Source organism: Anoplolepis gracilipes, chromosome 8 (assembly GCF_047496725.1).
Source record: "Anoplolepis gracilipes chromosome 8, ASM4749672v1, whole genome shotgun sequence".
Lineage (NCBI taxonomy): Eukaryota > Metazoa > Arthropoda > Insecta > Hymenoptera > Formicidae > Anoplolepis > Anoplolepis gracilipes.
Window position 1 is genome coordinate 10,828,632 of NC_132977.1, and position 21,197 is coordinate 10,849,828.

Genomic DNA, 21,197 nt, shown 5'->3' on the forward strand with positions numbered 1-21,197 from the left:
ATAGGATTAACAGTAACTCACAATTACGACTCGCCTGACAGAGTCGCTTACCGCGAATGAACGTCCGTCCATCATCAAGCGCATTAATGTCCGTTGAATTACAAATAAGCGGCCGTATCGAGCAGCGGTATTTCGATACATGTATTAATTATCGCGTCGCCGCTCTCGTAGAGGACGATTTCATGATTGATCCTGAATGGTCGAATGATCGCGTTTACGCTGACGGAACTGACGTTTCATGGCATTGTTCCTATTTCGCGAGGAACGAGCGATGCGATTAACGCATGTTCGATCCGCAAAAGCTCCAATACGAAATATATATCGCGATATGTTTTATCGATTTGTTACTCGATATCTTTATTAAATGCACGCGGCTTACATCGTAAACATTTCCGCTCTGCGAAAGAGAGAAAGAGAGGGAGGAGCATACTCGCAAATGTATATTTGTCGCTCGTAACAACATCGTACTTGTTATTCACGACGCGAATGTATATCCACGGTACCGCGCAGTTGCCGTGCGAATGCCCCTTTTATATACCGATGGAGGTGTCGTTCCCCCGGCCGGGTAAGCGAATGATATCTACGCCGTGCCACCTTTTTGGAATGCCATAAACAAGAATTCGCCCGATAATGTATTTGAAAGCCGCGCGTACGTTTTTATTTCAAAGCCAACGGCAACGATCCCTTTTTATTCGGCGTCGAATATCTTCGCGGATTGTATAACCGCGCGGGGAAAAAATGTATGCGCAAATATATTTCGATGGTCGTGCCTTGCCTTTATATGTGTCTGCTTGTCTGCCTCAGCCTCAGCCTTGCCTGCCACGGTGGATATGAATTTTCGTACAGCACGATCGTGCACGTGTATTCCCACCGTTCTCCACGACTTGGAGGTGCAGCGCAGTGGTGCTCACCAAGTTTCGGTGAACCGAGAGAAAGGGGGAGAAGAGATAGGGGGAACGCGTTTAAATGTTACGAAGCGCAAAATGGCAATCGTCCAAGTGCGGCATCGCCGGCGGAAATTTTCCACCATTGGCGGACACGCGTTGCCGCTGTTGTTGGCTTTCTTAATTTCCCATGATGTGTAGCTTCCCAGTTAATGGGGCTCGCCGCAGGGGGAAAACCCCGTCGGCAGGAATTGCTAGTAGACACGTCGTTCGCATCCTCCCCCCCCCCCCTCTCTCTCTCTCTTTCTCTCTCTCTCTCTCGTCCGCGAGACAATCGCGCACGCACTTTTGTAATTATGCGAGCTTATATTATCGTGTAACAGAGATGTATCGCGAAAGCGATATGAGAGTGTATATCTGCGGCCGTCTTAATTACGAACAAAAAATGTTGCGTACTTTGTACTATCTGGTACCTATCGCACCACACTTACGGTGTCATTATCGCATAACTGATACCCCGCTCTCACCTGCCTTCCTTCCCCCCTCCGTTTCTCGAAACGCCCGGCGCGGCAACTAGTTACGGAGCGTTATCCACATTACCGCACCGTGAAATGCGCTTTTATACGCTGCGAGCGGTTTTACACAGCGGGGGTAATCGTTCGGCGTGTATAAAGCAAATTAATTATTTGCCCGTTTACCGTTCCCGCGAGCGCGAGCGCGAGCGCGCGCGCTCGTGCATCGCGAAGCACCGGCGGTGGCGAGGATTCCGCGAGAAGGAGCTTCATTCCGGCTCCGGAGAGAGATAGGTACGCGTACGCGTGAATTGTTGACATTCGGTATAATACACATTTCATGTGCGTAATTAACGGTCTGATGTATAGCTACATCGGCGAGCGAACGGAAAACCATTCATAATACGGCCACTCGCCACTCGACGATTACTCATGTGCGATACATATCGTATGAGTTTCACAAGAGAAAGAAAGAGAGAGAGAGAGAGAGAGAGAGAGAGAGAGAGAGCGAGAGAGAGAAAATTTCTCTCGACAAACTGCATTATATTCGGACAAAAAGAGCAATGAGTTTGGATTTTACACAAATTAATTCGAGCAACCAATGCGTAAACTATGAACTTTTTAATGAGTAAACTAATTAAGCCGACCAAATTACGTCCGTTCTGATAAAAAGCAGATTTAATTGCTGTAATGTTAGTTTTATTTTTTTTTTTTTTTTTTTTTTTTTTTTTTCTAAAGAAAATTGAGTGTTTTAATTTGACGATTTATTTCAAATAGCGACACTTAAGTTCCCCTTACAAGTTCATAATTTTCAAAATTGTAAAACATGTTTATCTCGAGATTCATCTCGTATGAAACATTAGTATACTCTCACGTTTTCACCAATGTATCCGTACGCGATATAAAACATGAATTTTCCACGACCGGGCGGAGATAACCGGTCGCGCGCGATCGTGAATAATTCAATCTTCGTTTGCCGAGAAACCGGGTGAACGTTAAAAGCGCATTAATGCGGTCTACTAACGAGTGCAGGTTAATCTGGCATACTCGCACTGACAGGCTCAACGTGCCGTAAAACTGGAGGCACGATGCCATCGTCGCCGCGGTCTTTTTACCACGTGGAAAGAACCGCGACGTCCAGAGAAAAGAGAGAAGGAAAGCGAAGGGACGGAGAAACGGTGAGAGATTAAGAAGGAATAAAACAGCGATGGTACACGTCGATGGTAGAGACAAAGAGGCGAAGGGGAAGAGAGAGAGAGAGGTAAGAGGGGGAGAGCCAGCCGTGGGGCTCTCCGGGTAGGTAGGGTAAGGAAAGAGAGTGAGAAGCAGATTGAGGTTGATAGGAAAGAAAATCGCGCTCGCACGGCGTCTCGTTAGCTTGTTAACTTGCACGCAACACCTTCGGCTCAAATACCGGATACACGCCGGGCTCTCTTCTTCCTTCCCTCGACCCTCCCCATCTCCCTCTTGCCGCGTACACCCACCAATGTGCAACATCTCTCCTCTCCTCCTCCCCCCCCCCCTCTTCCTTTCTTTTCCTTCTTACTCCTTGTCCGCTGTATCTTCTCTCGCTCGTGGCCGGTCCGTCAACCCTTTCTGCATGATCCCTGCTCGTTCGAGAAATTCGCGGAGACATCGCGTCCTGAGATTCCTTTCTCTCACGAGATTTCGCGTCGCGCTTCTCGGCCTCTGTTGTTCCTCGAGGAAAACTCGCTAAGACGCTTTCTCTCGAGCGTTAGAGAACTCGGTCCTTGTTGTTAAGCGGAAAACGGAAGATGCATCGTACGCTACCCTCGGCAAAGTCTACTCTCTCTCTTTCTCTCTCTCTTTCTCTCCTTCCCGGCGAGAGCGAATGGTATTAGCTCTCGGAGACAGGTCTTCCGGGAGAGAGAAAAGTTGGACGGGAAAGTAAGGGATAAGGGAATGGCGCGGAAATCGGGAGCACGGTTCGTTGAATTATTTCTCTCTATCGGATATTGACATTCATTTGTGTCGGCCGTAAGTTTGCCGGCTACGTAGGACCGGAACGTAAGTCGGCGAATTGCATTATGTTCTACCTAGATCTAACTGGCTGGCTTTATTGTCGAGATGCTTTTATATTCATTCCTCTGCGAGAATTCCTGTATTTGTAAACATTTTATTTTTTTTTTTTTTTCGACAGTATAAGAAAATATGAATACGTAGAACGGTAAAGTGTCTGAAGAAATTACGCAACGTCTGAAATTTTTGTATAAAGTATATAGTTTGGTAAGAAATTTTAACACATCACACGATACATGCGTGTAACTATTTATCGTACTACATCTCGTTATCGTTATTTTACACGTGTGTTTGCTCCGCGCAACTATTTATCTGTAGAAAATCTATACGTAAAGGATAGCGCACCGCGTCAAGATAAGGGTAGGATTCATCGATAATTTCGCGATGAGCATTTTTAAGTCGTCAGCCTCTTCTAAGAAGTCATCGCGGTAGTAATCACTATCTCTAGCCTGACGATATCGATCGAACTCACTCTTCTTCTATATCGACGATATTAATTATTAGAAGAAGGCGAGAGGCATTGGCAATCTTGACGATAAGCTTTTCTTCGCTAAACCATTATCTTCGTAATTCATCTTTCTTCTCGTACACGTATCGTTTGTGGCACGAATCCACGTGAAATTTAAGGCGCCATATCTCCGACGAGGCAACCAATTCGAGATGCAATCGCATGGCCGCATCGGCGCGTCCGCTTTTGGTCGTCGTCAGTGGCATTTAATTAAAGAAAAAAGAAAGGTGGAGGCAGAAACGAGCAGCAAATCTCGGAAAGGTCGTCGTTACGTCGCGGCGCGTTAATCCCGAGTGGCGCGTTTAATTACCATCGCGACATTACGTCGTCGGCGTAAACCGGCCTTAATGTTGGCTCGACGTTGACGAGAAGCGGTTGACGTTAACGATATGGCACCTTTGCTCTTTCTCCCTCTAATACGCGAAATAATCTCAAAGGCTTTCGGTCAAAATTTTCTCTCAACTAAATAGCGTTTTATTCTACTATCTCTGCGAGCCTGTTTAAAGTTATTGCGCACTAAATTTATAGGACAGTCCATGACGCATTTTGTAAATGATTAATTTAATGAAATTACATTTTTTATTTTGCTTTAAAATTTAGATTTATTAAATTTAATCACTATAAACATTTTAAACTTACACAGGTTTATTTATCGCCCAATATTTTTAAATTGTATATCTACATACGCATAAACTCTGTGGCCTTTTACAATTTTGTGAATGGTTAATAATGCCGAAATGCGTTTGGTTTATACTATAAAATCCATTATATGCGGTGAAAAAAAAAATTTGTACAAAAAATTTGCTTTTAATGGATTAATTTCGGACTCGTGATGCGGCTAAAATTCGAGATTGTGGCAAAGTTTTTAAAAATAATATAAAAATCATTGAAATATCAACGCGGAGATTTTCATTATGAATCTAGCTTAAGAATTGTATGGTTTGGTGAGGTGTGAGGACGAAAACTGGACGGGCGAGGGGGAAGGGGAGAAAGAGAGACGCGATGTAAGACAGAAAGAGCTCGGGCGTTTCTTGTTATACCGTTGAACGCTAATACCGTCTCTCCCCGTCGCGTCCCACGGATAACCGGACTTGTAGGACGAATACCTGGGGCTCCGGAGGGAAGGACGGAAGAGCGAGGAGCGAAGAGCCATTCCCTTCGAATGGGACTCCGTTCGGCACGGGACGCTACCGACCGCAAGATCGTCTCGATCGGTCTTCGCATTCGTTCTATTCAATTGCGTACGTGACACAAAGGACGAACGAAGGAGGTGAAGGGCTATTCCTTCTCTCTTTCCAGTTCTCCTCCTCTTTGCGCGAATCCTTGTACCTTCGAGTTCTTCCGCGGTTCGTAACGATTCGATTCTGCGGAAACGTCCGCCTTCGGGTCTCGCTCGCACCGATTTCAATGCTCTTCTCTTTCTCTCTCTTTTTCTCTCTCTCTCTCTCTCTCTCTCTCTCTGCACTATTTTCTCTGTATACAATTACGTCGCAGTTTGCTGCGAAATGTCCGTCAAATCTTCTAACCGCGCAGCTCGACTCGACGTCGTTCATTAAATGGTTAATAGTGTCGATTTATTTACGCGCTTGCGTTGTTTTTCACCGGCTGTTGTTGAGACTGATGGTGCGAAATCGCGTCTTTGAGTTGTTTGTAAAAGGCTCCGCGAATAAACAAATCGTGATACGGAATGAATGGTGTTTGAAAGGAAAACGTAACTTTTGCCCGTTTTGTACTTGAGTTTTGCTTGTCATCGTTATTATTCTGCAATGACTTTAATTTTAAGAGTTTGTAATGTAAAAAAGAAAAGTGAAAAGATACGTGCACCATTTTCGAAATCTTTCTACATACTACTATTATTTTCACTGTTTATCGTCGGAAGTAGCAAAGAAAAAGCAGCGACGAGAGAGAGATATATTCGTTCAATATTCAGATTGGGTTACTCTTCTATGTGTTCTTTCCAAGCTTCAATTTTTCTTGCGATTTCTTCCCGATTAAAATAGCAGTCGAGGATCCGTTTTATTCAAGAAAATTGGAACGGTAACGATAAGAAAACGCGAAAAGCGTTTACATAGATTCATGTTATACATTGCCCGTCGCCGTATTGACGCAAAGATCCGCGTCTTGAATTTCCTGATATCGTTTCCCTCGCGATTTCTGGTACCGCGATCTGATGTAGTGCGTTCAGACGGAAGTATGGTAATAAAACTTCAGAGTTAAATGTTATCGCAAAAGCGAGCAAGAGAAAAAGGAAACCAACCCCCAACTGCAGTTTCGTTGTGGAAACTTAAGCAAGCTATTGGAACAGAAAAATTTCTTCGAGGAGGGAGTCGCTTCGCGGAATATAAAGTATACTCGGATGTTTCTTTTGCAAAATCATTCGATTGAGAATGCTACCGACCGGATCGGATCGGATCGGATCGGATCGGATCGGATCGGATCGGATCGGATCGATACGTTTTGCATCTATCGACATTCTAGTCCAGTAAAATGTCAATTCAGCATGTCCGGCACAGGTACATTGGGACCGTTTTAAATTAAAGAGGACATCTTCACCGACATCGTTTAGTCCGTCTCTGCCGTCTCGCCAGATTCCAATTTCGTCCTCGCGCTCGTAAATTCCTATAGTAGTAGTAGTAAATAAATATGGAATTTCTATCGCAACATTGATTATTCGATTCGATTGACGAGTAAATACGATTGTGTAGCCAGATGTGCCAAACATCGTTCGCTCTCTTTCTCCCTCTCTCTTTTTTTTTTCTCGTTGCGTATAATAGATAGAATAAAAAATGTCGTGTCACGCATTCTTCGCAGTTTCAAATCCCAAGTGACATTTCCATACGAGATTTCATTATGGAAATCACATTTTCAGACGGTCTTGAAAAAGTATCAAACGCTCTTTTTTCGCGGGGAGGGCCAAATAAGGTACGAGTGCAAGGAATGAGCGACGTCGCCGGGTCGAGCGAGAGTTTGATTCTCACGAATAAAATGGCGAAAGATTTATTTACACGTGTGAAGAGAAGGGAGAGTCGACGAATTTTTATGTCAAGTGGCAACGCATGCCAGTTAATATTCACATCTGATAATCATTTATAAATTTTCCGAGATGATTTTCTGGATTCCGTAAACTGCATTTTCGCAAGTCGGAAGCACCCAGGATCAGGATGTTGTCGTCATCATCGTCATTTATTTCTCTTGCTGAGCATCCTTACGGCGCGAAAATATGCGCGAAAATTACTACCGCAATGGAATCTCCAAGGATGCATATCGATAAATCCAACCAACGTGCATATTAATCATTCGACAGAGTTCCTACTTATCATAATCAGCGTATAACTTAATTCCTGCTTTACTCGGGTGTTAAATCGCACGTCTAAAGCGCGGAAGGACATAGATCTTACCCTCGTGTTAACGTTGTTCTCTCTTTGCTATTGCAGTTGATTTGCGAGCCACGATCATGCTGTAGAGCTTCTCTATCTGCAACTGCGTGAAATCGAGCGGGAAATACAATCAGATTTTTCATGATGAATACGTGAAAATCAATATTTCCAGAAAAAAACTTCCAAACACTTGTATTTAAATCTTAAAAGACTTGTAATAGATTTGTTCAGGCGAAAAAACAAATATTCATAATTTTTAAAAAGTTTAAAAAGAATATTTTTAGACTGAATCACTGAATTGGAATATATAAAGCCAAAATTTTAAAGTTAATAGTTTACCTCCAATAAGATACAAAAATTAAAATCATGAAATATTTTCGTAAAACTCTGTAAATTTTTAAAAAATTTTGACATAAATATTGTAGGTTTCTGTATTCACACATTAAATTCTGAAATATAAGTTAAATGTTTAAAAAACAAATAGTGTTTACTCCCTAGAAAAATGTGGAATATTCAGAGATTTCGTTTTTATCTGGCAAAATCGGAAAAGTCGCATGGAATTTTATTGGGATTCAGGGAATTTTTTCGAAATTTTTTTTTTGATAATTTTGCTTTTCATCTTGAGAACAGTCAGCCGTGTATATGTGAAACTGACGTCTCATTTTGTAGAAACTCAAATTATCACATATGAAAGTTATTTAGTTTTTTTTCTAGTACATTTATAAATGCAACATTGAAACTTAAGAAGCTCCGTGTTTTTTCTTCGTATTAATTAAAAAGCATTAGAAAAAATACATAATACAATAATTTAATAATAGAAAAATTTATTTTAGAGAACGTTGTATTAAAAAGTTTTGAAAATATTCTATTTACTTGGAATTTTTAACAAAAATACTTGGAAAATCAGAGAATTTTCAGGGAATATTTTTATAAGATTTGAATAGACAGCCTGAATATGGCAAAAACGTTAAAATTTTATTAACCTTTTTACTCAAAGATTTTTGAATGATTGAATACAGATATAAAGTTAAATATTTTTATAAAATTGAAATAATTTTTTCTCTTATATAAATATATATATGCAGTTTGATAAGTACAATAAAATATAGCAATATTGTGTATAACTATATAGTCATAAAATTTCTGAATATATTTGTATTTGAAATACTTTGATAATAATTCCAATTGTGTTTTATTAAAAGCTGCTTTATAGATTACCAAATAAATAACATACGTTGAAAATCTTTGAGGATTTTTTTATAATAAAGTTCTTTATAATAAAAATACATATCAAAAAGCTAGAAATTATGTGTTTACGACTGACGTAAGGGATTATCTTAGAAGCAATCTTATCGACAGTCACAGATGTATCCAGAGTATCAGGCCAACATTGCGAGCGTTCGTTGCTCCAGAAGTTTCATTGTTTTGCGTTTGCCGTCGCGCGTGACACGAAATCGGGTGGAATGGTTGTGCTTGAGAATTTCGATCGTTCGCAGCTGTGCTCATTTTCTCAGCAGCAGATGTTCTTCCCGCAAGGCTACGTTCGCGTGTACGAACGATGTTGGGCGCATGTACATCCCCCTTTTATGGTTATTTTACAACTTACAGAAATTTACATTTGACGTGCCAATAATACGTATGCAAATCTTGTGAAAAAAATTATTATTTATATAAATATTTCAACCGTGTGTGTATGTGTGTGTCGCGTAACGCATATTTTTGACAAAGTACAACCGACAAGTACAAGCTGAAACGACTTGTTATAGCCTAATGGCGCGTCTTCTCTGTAATTGAAAACTTAAAATAATTTCATTTACATACGAAAGCGCTTTGATCGCGCGAGAATCAACTTGTACAAGTTGTCTTTAACTTCACATCTATTAGTAGGATCCGTGGATGCAATTAAAGTGACGAGACACCGCGTTCTTGTTTCTGCGGTTACACCTTTGACGTGCTTTGAAAGTGTTTTACTTAATTCCTTGTTATGTAAATTTTAATTACTATTCTTGATCAAAGTTTGCTTACTCGAATTTCTAACACGCGATATAAAATTATATTAAAATAAGTATATGTACACTTGAGAGAGAGAGAGAGAGAGAGAAAGAGTCAAGTATATATTTCAAGTATATATATTTTTATTAAAAATTTGTCTGAAAGTATTATTCCAAGTATATTATTGGATAAAATGAACTTTGTAAATCTAGACTGAATAACAATGTTTTTAAATAAGATGCGAGAGTTAATCCTTAATTGCCAGGTCATTGCTTGATTGGATCAACTCAATTCGCACTACGTAACTGATCCTCTATAATCCTGGCGGCCCTCGCATATATTTGCATTACATTATACAGAAACTAGAATTTCGCCGAAGCGGAATATTCGGCGGAATGAAACACGTCAGACCGTAATTAACACATACGAGAGAGAGAGAGTAGTAGAACTAATATAGAAAATTTCTATAATATTGCGCGGCGAGAGGGAATGTCGGGATGATGAAAATTTCACCCTGGTCTTCGGGACTTTCGACTGTTAAGGAATACCATTGACTCTTTGGAAGAAAATGGCGAACGGTGCTCTGAAAATGTCGAAAAGTTTGGCGGATTGTCAGCTGGCTTTAATGCGCAACGGAGCGTGTCAACGGGGTCCTATGGTATTATTACGAAAGTCTCTTCTGTGCCGCACTTGTAACCATACACGAGTTGCCGGGAATGGCTCGACACGCCCCGCGACTCTCCTCCTCTCGAGCAGTTGCGCTTGCAAAGAGTTGATTAAAGTCACCGGTCGGTGCAACTTGTATTTTCAATCTTTCTCTCTCGCTCTCTCTTTCTCGTCGAACCGAGAAGAGGTTGGATCCAATTCAATGTTGCGCGAAAGTGCTTTGTAATCGATCGAGCCTTCGCGCGGCTCTCGCCACGAAATGTTTCTTCCGCCAGTGTCAGTCCCGCAACGACAGGCAGATCCACCTCCGTCAATATTAGCGATGCTTGTTCGGGACGAAGGCAACACTTGCTTAATAAATCGAATTATCCGGCATTCGCGCGCGCGTGGGGTTCGTTAAAAGTCCATTTATCCGACGATCGTGCGCGCGCGAGTCTCGTAACGGGCGGTCGTGAAATCACGAAATACCTTCTCTATAGGTACCGTGAGCCCCGAGAAACGTTCGTCAAGATTGACTTCATCATCGATGACGAGAAATCGATCGTATATATCTGCTTTCGAGAGAAATTTATCTGCTGCGCTTCTGATTAATTGCGTTTGACACGATAAACTAGAAACTCGTTTACCACCAGGGAAATCGAGATTCAAGACACTACAAAATAAATCGCAAGATACTTTATCTTATTTGAATTTTTTTACTCGATACTTTATCTTTATCGAATTTCTTATAGGTCTTACATCTTAACGTTATTAACGCGTTACATTGAATTTTCAACATGTAAAAAAATTATTTTTTTATTAAACTCTATGTAATAAGTTTAACTTTACATTTCTTTTTTTTTTTTTTTTTTACATGGAAAATATAATATTTTAATATAATAATTTATCGTGTTTTCAAGGTGTTTTGTAAATTGTACGTAAGAATTATCAAGTGCTATTATATTAATGCACCTTTATGCAACGTTTTTTTTTTTTTTTTTTTTTTTTATTTTATTTTTTTGTTATTTTATATCAAGAGTGGTCATTAATCGAGCACGCGAGATATGCGTGTCGCGCTTCGAGAATAGCTTTGAGACGAGCACAATAGGACGCGATATTCTTTGTGACCGAGTAAGTGAGGGACGAAATTAATTGTCGGTCATTACCTGGAATACCATACCCGCCAGGGTCGCGCGCTTTAACGTCATTATTCCGCTCTTTCGCCTACATTTGAAAGTAACACGCACAAAGAGCACGGATGATTTCTGCGACTTATTATGATGTTACACGGTGCCCTCGCGCGTTGTACCTAGCGACTAGGTATGTATGTACATGTATGCAAGGGAGGATATAACCGACTATACCACGGTTCGCATAATCAGCAGGCCGCTACACGACGGCGGCGGCCATAGCGCACGTGTGAAATATGCATTCGCTTCGCGATACAATGCAAACAGGACACTAAATTCTCAATCGCGATAACTAAACTGTACGCGGACAACGTTTGCGCGAGCATAAAGTTCACAGCCGACACGTGGGATCGGTGGTGGATTGAGGGCGCGTTTTTTCTTTCAGTTTCTCTTTTTTTTTCTCTCTCTCTCTCTCTCTCTCGTTTTCCATTAATCTCTTCTCAATATCTGGACAGGTGCAACGTCGAACGCACGAACGATTAGTTACTTTGGAAAAAAGAAACGCGCGTGTATATATCAGATAAACGATTCTACGTGAGATAAATTCGCGGAAAGGAGAGAGGACACAGTTCTCTCGAAAATTATCCTAATCAATCACGATATTACTCGCAATTACGTCGTGACTTATTATTATCGTTGCCGACTTTCTAACGCTTTGTAAGCACGGCAAAGTGACACAAATCTTGATTTAATGCCTGTTGTGAATTTCGCTCGGATCTCAATCTCGCAACATAACAACTTTCGAATGTCTCTTCGCGAGCTGCGGCTTCTCGGATGATTCGACGAGTCGTGATAAAACGCCGCTGTTCAATGATCCGACGCGGAACAGTTTGGCTCGATCGTCGGTGTCGATTCGAGACACGAATCCCCCAGAGCCCGCGCGACAACAACGACGACGAAGACGAAGACGAAGACGAAGACGAAGACGAAGACGAAGACGAAGACGAAGACGACGACCGGCGCGGCGACCGGGGACCAGGGCCGGTTGTGGCTGGCAGTGCAAACAGAAATTCCGTTATACCGCATAAAGCATTGGCGACCAGATTAGCGGGGGAAGGGAGGAGGGAGGTCGGCAGGCATGCAGGCCGCATTCTCGGGGAGCTTGCTTGAACGAACGAGTTAGCGAAAACGTAGGGAACGGAGGCGGGTTGTGAGTATTATCGGCCAAGATATAAGCAGTCCCGTGCGTTTCATCGCTCCTAATTCATTATTTTCCTTAGCAAAGGCCTCTGCGACTTTACGTGCATTAAAATTCCTTACTCGTGCCGGTCGTTTTATCCGGTGAATCCGTTATTCGCCGACGGTGCCTCTTCCATTATCGACTCTTCCCTCGCGTTTCGCGCTATATTATTGCCCGTATGCCGTTGTTCTTGTCGCGTCGATTCATATATGGTATAAAGACGTCGGTCGTATCAATTTTATCCCTTAACTTTGCAGATTCTATCGTCTCGCTAATTTCTTCGCGCCGCTACTGACGCGCGGCGCTGCCGGCGCGACCGTCCCGTCCTATTAAGTTGTATAAACGAGAATAAAGTGCGAACAGGTTTATAAATTCCTTACACAATCTCCGTTCTCAAACTGTATAGAGAGCGAGCGTTTGAGAACGATTTTCGTTCGGTTCGTTACTTGTCCCAAGGAGATAGACACGCCTGATTCCTTTCGCGCCCACAAGCACGCTTCGAGTGGATCTGGACCATTGAAATCTTACGATCTTCGTCCTTGCGTCCGTATAATTTCTTCCCCTCTCGCTTCGCCAGCCCGTGCAAAGGACTCACTAGTGTGGTATCTCGCATTTTTCTCGGTACATTAAATTATACTCGAGGGGACTCGAGGTTGACGAGTCCGTCTTGACCAGGGGCTTTCAACGAAGAGCATAAGCGATGCAAAGGGTGTTTTACCCGTGATATGTTGTTAAGAACTTGTTAATTACACGAGTGGCAGAACAGGATCGGCAGATAGGTACGCTGACTCTTGTTACCGACTCGGAGATGTGTACTCGTCACCCTTGATTTATCCAACAGACCGGTACTACGACTTTATAGAATTTTCCGCGAATCTTTCTTGTATCGTAGGAATTAAATTCTGAAAATGAGAGCTTCCGTGCGATTAACGCGATGGCTAAACGAAGGATGACGACGCGGCATCTCGCTACGGTAAATAGATATCGGATAATCTAATGATGAGACGTAGGCCGATTAGTTTGATTACTCGTGGAAAATAATTTGCCGAGTTGCCTTAAATGTCACGCGCGTGATGATAAAATCGATATTGCGCGTTGCGTTCTCACGAAGAGAACGTCCATCACGACTGATCGATCTATCTGTCCGCGTAGCGATGGAGGAAAACACCTAAGGCAAATGTTAGAGACGATCGTTCCTGCGGAACGACGCGAGTACGATCGCCGAGTACAATGCGATTGCAGACAAATTCCGCATTTTAGTCATTAGCCAAACCGCAAAGTAACCTCGGCAAAATAGTTACCGGTATGTAGGGTGGGACTCTACGCTTCTCTTTCGCTCGCTATATTATCGTGACACCGTTACCGCGCGATATCGGCGTTGTAATATTCTCCGACGTCTGTCAACGTAGCGGTGCGCTATCACGTTATTGCCCGCGTCGATCCAATCGAGCTTATGTTACGTAGCGCATTGATTACTCATGACGATTACGTCGCAATCGAGAGAGCCGAGTCATTTCGCGTTTTCACGTAGCTACAATTTTCCTGCGTGCCTCATTTAGTTTCGCTCTCCTGTGCAGGTTGCTCTTTGCGTGCCGCGATAAGATCAAAGATTATAATTGACGCGAGTTAGATTTTTACATTTTTCTCACAGGATTCTTCTTACCGTGCGCGTTGTAATAGAAACCAACAATTATTTACACATGGATTTATATCTTTTATGGTATACTATGGTATACTATATGAATTAAACTGTATTAAGTATGAATATTTACCGTCTCGACTAGATAACTAGAATATTTAGTTGACATTACTTCGCCTCTTTTCTGTAGCGAATTATTTATTACAATGATATAACTACACGAAATTCTCCTTTAAATGTATCCCATCGAGTTGTTCCTCTTTTCTGTTATCCTCAGGATAGATATTACTTATTCCGCTGATGCAACGGTAACAAGACGTGATGACAATGTATACAGACGTGACTCGATTAACATAAAGTATTGTTTTGTTCTCGAGCTACCTCAGAAAATGGTACACAAAGCCTGCATCGAAATGGTAGATTTAATTGTCATGCCGTGAATATCGCGTATACCGCTTTGTCATTTTATTGCATTAACTGAAAATGAGGAAGTGCTCTGCATACCGCTTGTAAATTCGCTTTAATGCGCCTTTGATACTTCTTTCTCTCTTTTTCTCTCATTCACACTCTCTTTCTCTCTCCCTCCTTCCCTCCCTTGCAACAAACAAGTTTGAAGAAAGTAATATTTTGCTTGGAAAAACGCAATTTGAAAACTAATATTGCAAGCGAAGATTTTTAGAAGAAGATGCAATATAAAGATATTTGAATTGACGTGTCTATAGAAATTTTTGATGATGATGCTTATATCGATTGAAAATTTTTTTCGGAAATCTACCGGGGATGTGTTTGGAAGCCTATTTTAGCATACATATTTGAGGAGAGGCAAGAAACGCAAAATGCAAAACAAAAGGGTTAAAACATAAAAAGAGAACGTTTTATTATTCAGTCATAGTTTTTATTCTAAAATAATATCTTTTTTCGTTGTGTGTCGAATAGTTTTGCGAAACATGATAACCGCTTGCGAGGAAAGCTAAAAAAGACGCGATTCCACGTTTGTACATTATATCTCAAATATTTGTAGCAGTTCAATTTCCTTGCGCACTTTGAATTCGACTGTCGCGTTTAGGATAATATATGTAAAGTTTGTTTTTTATCTTTTATCGAATGCATCGATATATTTTAATGTTGAAATTATTGGAATGATGTGATTGAGTCATCTGTGCAAAGAATAAGTATACTGTCTGCGTTATATATTTATAAAAATATATATATGTACAATTTATATACTTCATGTCAACTTGTACAAGTTTAATTAACTATCTCGCCTATTAATTCACGTTTGCTCGGAAAACGAGACCGTCGAATTCAAATGGAAATTTCGCGCGCGGCGCGTAAAAAAATGGTTTTTTTCTTAAATTAATTATTAATCGACGGCAAGCGAACTTTGTTACACTATTGTCTTCGTATTTTTTTTTTTTTTTCCCCTCTCACTCGTTACAAAACGTAGCGCATTCAAATCGTACATAAAGTCTCTTTATCGATTCGCACGAAATAAATAAGGCTAAAATAATACTTTACAATGTTTGCCCCGAAAATTTTCCATTTATCACCGTGAAGCGTTATCAACACTTCTGTCGCCAAGATATTCATAAGCTCGTTATTGCTGGATGAAATTCGTCATCAACCAGAGAGTGAAAACACAAATATACATAATAATTAGGAAGTGGTATCACTGTGTGTTGGCGTAGTGGCTCGAGCCAGGTTTAAACAGTCGAGTTGTCGCGTTGCGTCAGACAGGTGTGTCGGTTTGATATTTAAGCGATATTTTACTGTAAAAGCTGATCGTGGACACAGCTGCCGATGAAATTAAAATTATTACGATGCAACACTCGCCTCGAAGAATATCCAGCGCGGCCTTGTTGATCGATTGTGAAATTATTCGCGCTACAGTCGAATCAATAATAACGGTCGCCAATCTCTTCGACAACGAGGACGCACGGAAGTAACGAATTTTAAGTACACGGCCGCAACGAGCTGCATATTTTTTTTTTCTTTTTTTCTTTTTTTTTTTTTTTTTCTCGTTTTACGATTACGACATACACACACGCACACACACACACACACACACACACATACAAAGCACATTCACCTACACGTACTTATACGCGCACGGTCGCACTCGTAATCGTCACACGTGAATAACGGTCTGAGTTTGCTCGTAATTCGCGACCGCGTGACATTCTGTATACACACGATTTCGTTTCAATTATCCTCTCTCCCTCTCGCTTAACAACAATTTACAGATTTTACGTGTCGCGCGTAACACACCTGGTTTACACGTTCCGTCCGCAGAGAGCATCTGAAATACCTCGTCGCTCTTATCACATATCGTCTATGTACACGTGGCACGCTTTATTTATACATATAGATCCTCCGTGGGTTTTTTTTTTCTTTTTTTTTTATTTACACTATACCGTTGTATATTGCACCGTATTGAATACGTCTTGAGAAGCGAACGCAAAGATTCTCGAGTGTAGGCTCGTCTCCTCTCACGTGTCTTCCGTTCGGTTGTTGGCTCGACACGAATGACTCACTTGACACACGCGCGTATAAAACGAATCATATATGGACGGACACGGTGCGCGATCCGTTGGACGTTCTGTTGTTGTGCTGCCGTCGAACCGGCGGCGGCTGCTGCCTCGTCCGCTGCTGCGTCGTCCGTTGATTATTGGGCACGTCCGGCAACGCGAATCGTAGCTTCTCCCAGAATAGTTTGTCGCCCCATTGTAGATAAGTGTTGGTTTTTAGATACAGTCGTATGTCCGGATCGAGATCGCGCTGATGCACGTCGCCGACTAGTACGAGGATCAGTCGACGTCTCCTGTCCCTTAGTACCTGATGATGCGCCGACTTGAAGTCGAAGCGACACCACTCGGACTTGATAAAGTTTTCCGAAAGCACCATTATCGTGCGACGCGACGATTCCACCGCCTGCACGATTGTATCGGCGATGAAACTACCGACCGGAAAATCCCGATAGTGTAGACACAGCTTGTAGGACGGATTGCCCATCTCGAGCACCGGCGCTAGCTCCTCGGCGACGAACGCCTCGTCCTTGGAACTGTAGCTGACAAAGGCGTCAAACAGCTTGTCCCGATCGTCCCGGTCAATCTCGTTGCTCCGATAGAATATCCGCACGCCGAAACGCGAATGGAACCACACGCGTAGCTCGTGACGGTATACAAAAGCGAGCATGCATAGAAGTATGACGACGAGGGAGCTGGCCAGGGTCGCCACGAGCAGCGGCAGATAATCCTGCAGTATTTGCTTCTCGATGATGGTCTTGGTGTAATTGCGATGCACATCGTCGTCGATGTTTGTCGCCTCGGTACAGACGCTCTCGTTACCATTGACGCGCTCGCTCGCGCTTACCGAAAAACCAAACTCGTCGTCCGCGAACACCTCGTCGCCGAACGCCTCGAATTCCGTAAGGTTGTACACGCAACGTAACGTAGACGCGTCCGCGACACGGATGTTGGGGTCGCGCATCCACTCGCGCGAACTCCGCAGATGGTCGCATTCGCAGGACCAAGGGTTGCCGGCCAAGCTGATCTCGATCGTGCCCGACAGCGACCATAATGCCAGATTTGTCAGACGGTTGTTCTGTAGCTGTAGAATCCGCAGAGAATGCAGCGACGCGAACGTGTCGTTGCCGATCGCGACGATGCGGTTACGTTGCAGGTGCAGCTGCCGCAGCGCGTCAAGCCCCTCGAACTCATGGCCGCGCAGTTCGCGTATCCGGTTATCTTGCAGGTGTAGATCGTCGAGGTCGCGCAGGCCGTTGAACGATCTGTTTTGCACGATCTCGATGTTGGACGAGTTGAGGAACAGTACTTTAAGTTTCTTGCGACCGATAAAGGCGTGGCTCGACACGACTCGCAGATCGTTGCCGTCCAGGTAAAGCCGCGTGGCGTCCATCGGTATCTGTTCGGGCAACCGATTCACATGGCCGCCATTCGAGCAGTCGACCACGTTGGCCGACCATGACTGATCGTGATAGCACGTGCAGTTGTGCGGACACGTCATCTCGCAGTCGCACGCGTCAAAGTCGCAGCAGTGACACAAAGCGAAACAGTGAGTGTCGTACTTGCAGAGGAACTGCGAATGCGCCGCCTCAACCAGCGGCACAAACGCGTGTTCGCGATCGTACAACAGCTTGCAATAGATGCTCTCGAGGTCCATCACGCGCGGTTGCACTCGCGTCTGATTCTGTCGATTGACCCGTTGCAGCCACTCCATCGTGCAATCGCAGAGATACTGATTATCACCGATGTAAAACTCGGGCAACGGTCTGTCAGGCGGTACCGCGCTGATGCGCAACGCGTACGGCTCGAGATTCCGGATCTGGTTACCCTTGAGATCGACCCGCGTTAGATTCGGCTTCTTGAAGAAGGAATAACTCTGCACCTTGGAGATGAGATTGTCGTTGAGAAACAATAGCTCGATACTCATAGGAATCGCATTGCCGGTGATCTCGGTAAGCTTATTCTCGCTCGCGTCGAAGGTGCTCAGCTGCAGTTGCGTTTCGATCTCGAAGTAGTTGCCGAGCTCGCGGATCTCGTTCGAATGTATGTCGAGCCACTGTAGCCCGGTCGGTATCATGGCATAGTCGAACCATTTGAGCTTGTTGTCGCTGACATTCAGCCAGACGAGATTCGGCAGCTTGGTGAAGAGACCGGCGATATCGATCAATTGATTGCCATCCAGCCGTATTGCCTGCAAATTGAGATTCTCATCGAAGGTACCGGGTTCGATGTACTGTATGCGGTTACGCGAGAGGTTCAAGATCTTGAGCTCCTTGATACGATCGAAAACGCCTTTGGTGAGATTGCCGATATGGTTTTCGGTTAATCGAAGCCCGTATAGCTGTGCCACGTGGTCGAAGGTGCCGCTCGGTATCTCGGAGATGAGGTTTTCGCCGAGGTCGAGAGTGCGCAGGAGGGGAGTGGCCTTCAGCGCGTCCGGCACCGATGTCAGCCGGTTACCGTTAAGATGAAAGTCCTGCAGGGATGAAGCGTTTCTCAGGGAGCTCGGATGTATCGTGTGCAACCGGTTGTTGTCCAACGAGAGAAGGCTGAGTACATAGAGACCGCTCAGCGTAGTGGCGTCTATGATAGTCAACCGATTGTCGCTGAGCAACAACGTATGCAGATTGAAGAGCGCCGAGAACGTGTTCTCCGGTAGGCTTTCCAGCAGATTTTCTTGTAGCCGTAGAATTTGCAGGCTGTACAGATCGCGAAAAACAGTGGGATCGAGCCGCGCGATACGATTGCTCGAGAGATCCAACACCACTAAACGCACTAAACGACTGAAGGTGGCCGCGTTCACCCATTCCGCCGTTAATTCGTTGTGCGAGAGATCCAGCACCAACAGCTGCGTCAACTCGCTGAACAATCCGGGCGGCAGGACGCTCAGCGTATTGTTACGTAGATGAATCTCCTGTATATCTCGAGCGTCACCGAACAGCTCGGGCGGCAGGCTCGCCAGACGGTTGTCGGCGAGTCGCAAGATGGCCAGCGAAGAGAGACCTTCGAACGCGCGATCCGCCATGAAACCGATGGCGTTGCACCGCAAATCCAGACTGTGCAGCCTCGTCAAACCGGAGAACGCCGCACTCGGTAGCGACTCGATGCTGTTGTTGCTGAGATCCAGTTCCTTGAGATTGGTCAGGCATCTCGCCGCGGCGTTGAAGCGAAAACCCGCGATATCTCTTAGCCGGTTTCTCGTCAGATTCAGAATTTCAAGATTCACGAGGGGACAGAGCGCGCCCTCCGGGATGCTCCACATGTTGTTCTCACCGAGATCGAGCTTCTCCAGCTGCCGAAGCTCGTCGGTGAAGGCGCCGGCGGAGACGTCGAGCGCCATGGCCGACCAATCGGTGTTGTGTGTCCTCACGGTGAGATTTCGCAGCTCTCTGAGTCCCTTGAACGCGTCGTCCGACAGATTACCGATCTTGCAATACTCGATGACGAGCTCGCGCAGCTCGACCAGCGGCCGAAAGCTGCCGGCGCTCAACGAACTCTGGTAGAAGAGCGCGTCGCTGCATTCCAGTCGCAGACGCACCGTGTGCTGCGGCTGTATCACGCTAAAATTGGTATTTTCCAGCTCGCTGTTGATGGTGCGTAAACGGCATACGAGCGACACGTCATCCTCGGCGTCGCCGGTCGTGATCCACTTGCACTCGTCCGGTGCTTTGTACCTGAGCGCCTTGCTGAGAGACGCGCCGAGGACGCCGAATATCGTGCCCAGCAATATGGCGAGGAAGGCAGGACTACCCCGCATCTTTTCGCCGCGATCACTAATGTTCCATCAACGTGGAATTCCCCCTCCCCCCGCCCCCACCGTTCTTCAGTTTCGACTAACGCCGCTGCGCCTTGCGAAACCGGCGCGTCGATCCATTTAAATTGCCACTAGGTCTCTTGTCGCGGGATTTTTATCTTTTTCTTTTAACCTCACGTCATCCATATCACTCCGTCGCATCTCTCCATGTCTCTTCGGCCGACGCTCGACCTTAGGATCCTGGGGGCTTCATCCTTGGTACGATTTGCGTCTCGCGAAAACTCGGAACGAGCGAAAGAACGCGTTAACAAGACGACGCACGACGCACGACGCACGACGCACGACGCACGACGCACGACGCACGATGCAACAACGCGTTCGCGAGAAAGAAAGAACGGAGAGCGGAGAGCGGAGAGCGGAGAGCAGGTTCAGCGACCCCGTCGAGATTATCGCCTTGGTCGGTGAGAAAAAAATCTCTTTTGGACGACGAAAAGTTACCGCGACGGTTTTACGACGCGCGCGTGCGGCTCCGGTGGGACCCACGGTTCCTCCAGGACTGGTTGGCAGAGTCGTAAGGCCCCGGCGGACTCCGTTACCCTTCCCCCCGCCGCCAATCCCCCAACTGCCAACCTTCCGTAACCCGTCCCGCTCACCGCGCTCTCCAACCGTCCTTTCTTCTCCCACCAAGTTCCTCGTCTTCGTCTTCCTCTCGTTCTCGTCTTCGTCTTCGTCTTCTTCTTCGTCGTCGTCGTCGTCGTCGTCGTCGTCGTCGTCGTCGTCGTCGTCGTCGTCGTCGTCGTCGTCGTCGTCGTCGTCGTCGTCGTCGCGTACCCGGGTCTTCCCGACGTCTTCTGGCAAGCCTATAAAAACAAGACAGGTACACTGTCCAGGTCCTTACAGTGGCTCCTTCGCATTTGCAGCCTCCTCCGTCCACCACGTTCTTATTTCCTC

At 44.6% G+C, this 21,197-nt stretch overlaps 2 protein-coding genes across 2 annotated transcripts in view; one reads left to right on the top strand and one right to left on the bottom strand.

Moving 5' to 3' along the window:
- Su(var)3-3 (lysine-specific histone demethylase Su(var)3-3) overlaps positions 1-21,197 on the top strand; it is a 109,689-nt gene that overhangs the window by 45,286 nt on the left and 43,206 nt on the right. The window lies entirely within an intron of this gene.
- Positions 16,009-20,788, bottom strand: Tollo (Toll-like receptor Tollo). The gene has a single exon (XM_072897242.1). It carries the CDS (start codon positions 20,247-20,249, stop codon positions 16,527-16,529), a length of 3,723 nt encoding a protein of 1,240 aa, XP_072753343.1. The 5' UTR covers positions 20,250-20,788; the 3' UTR covers positions 16,009-16,526.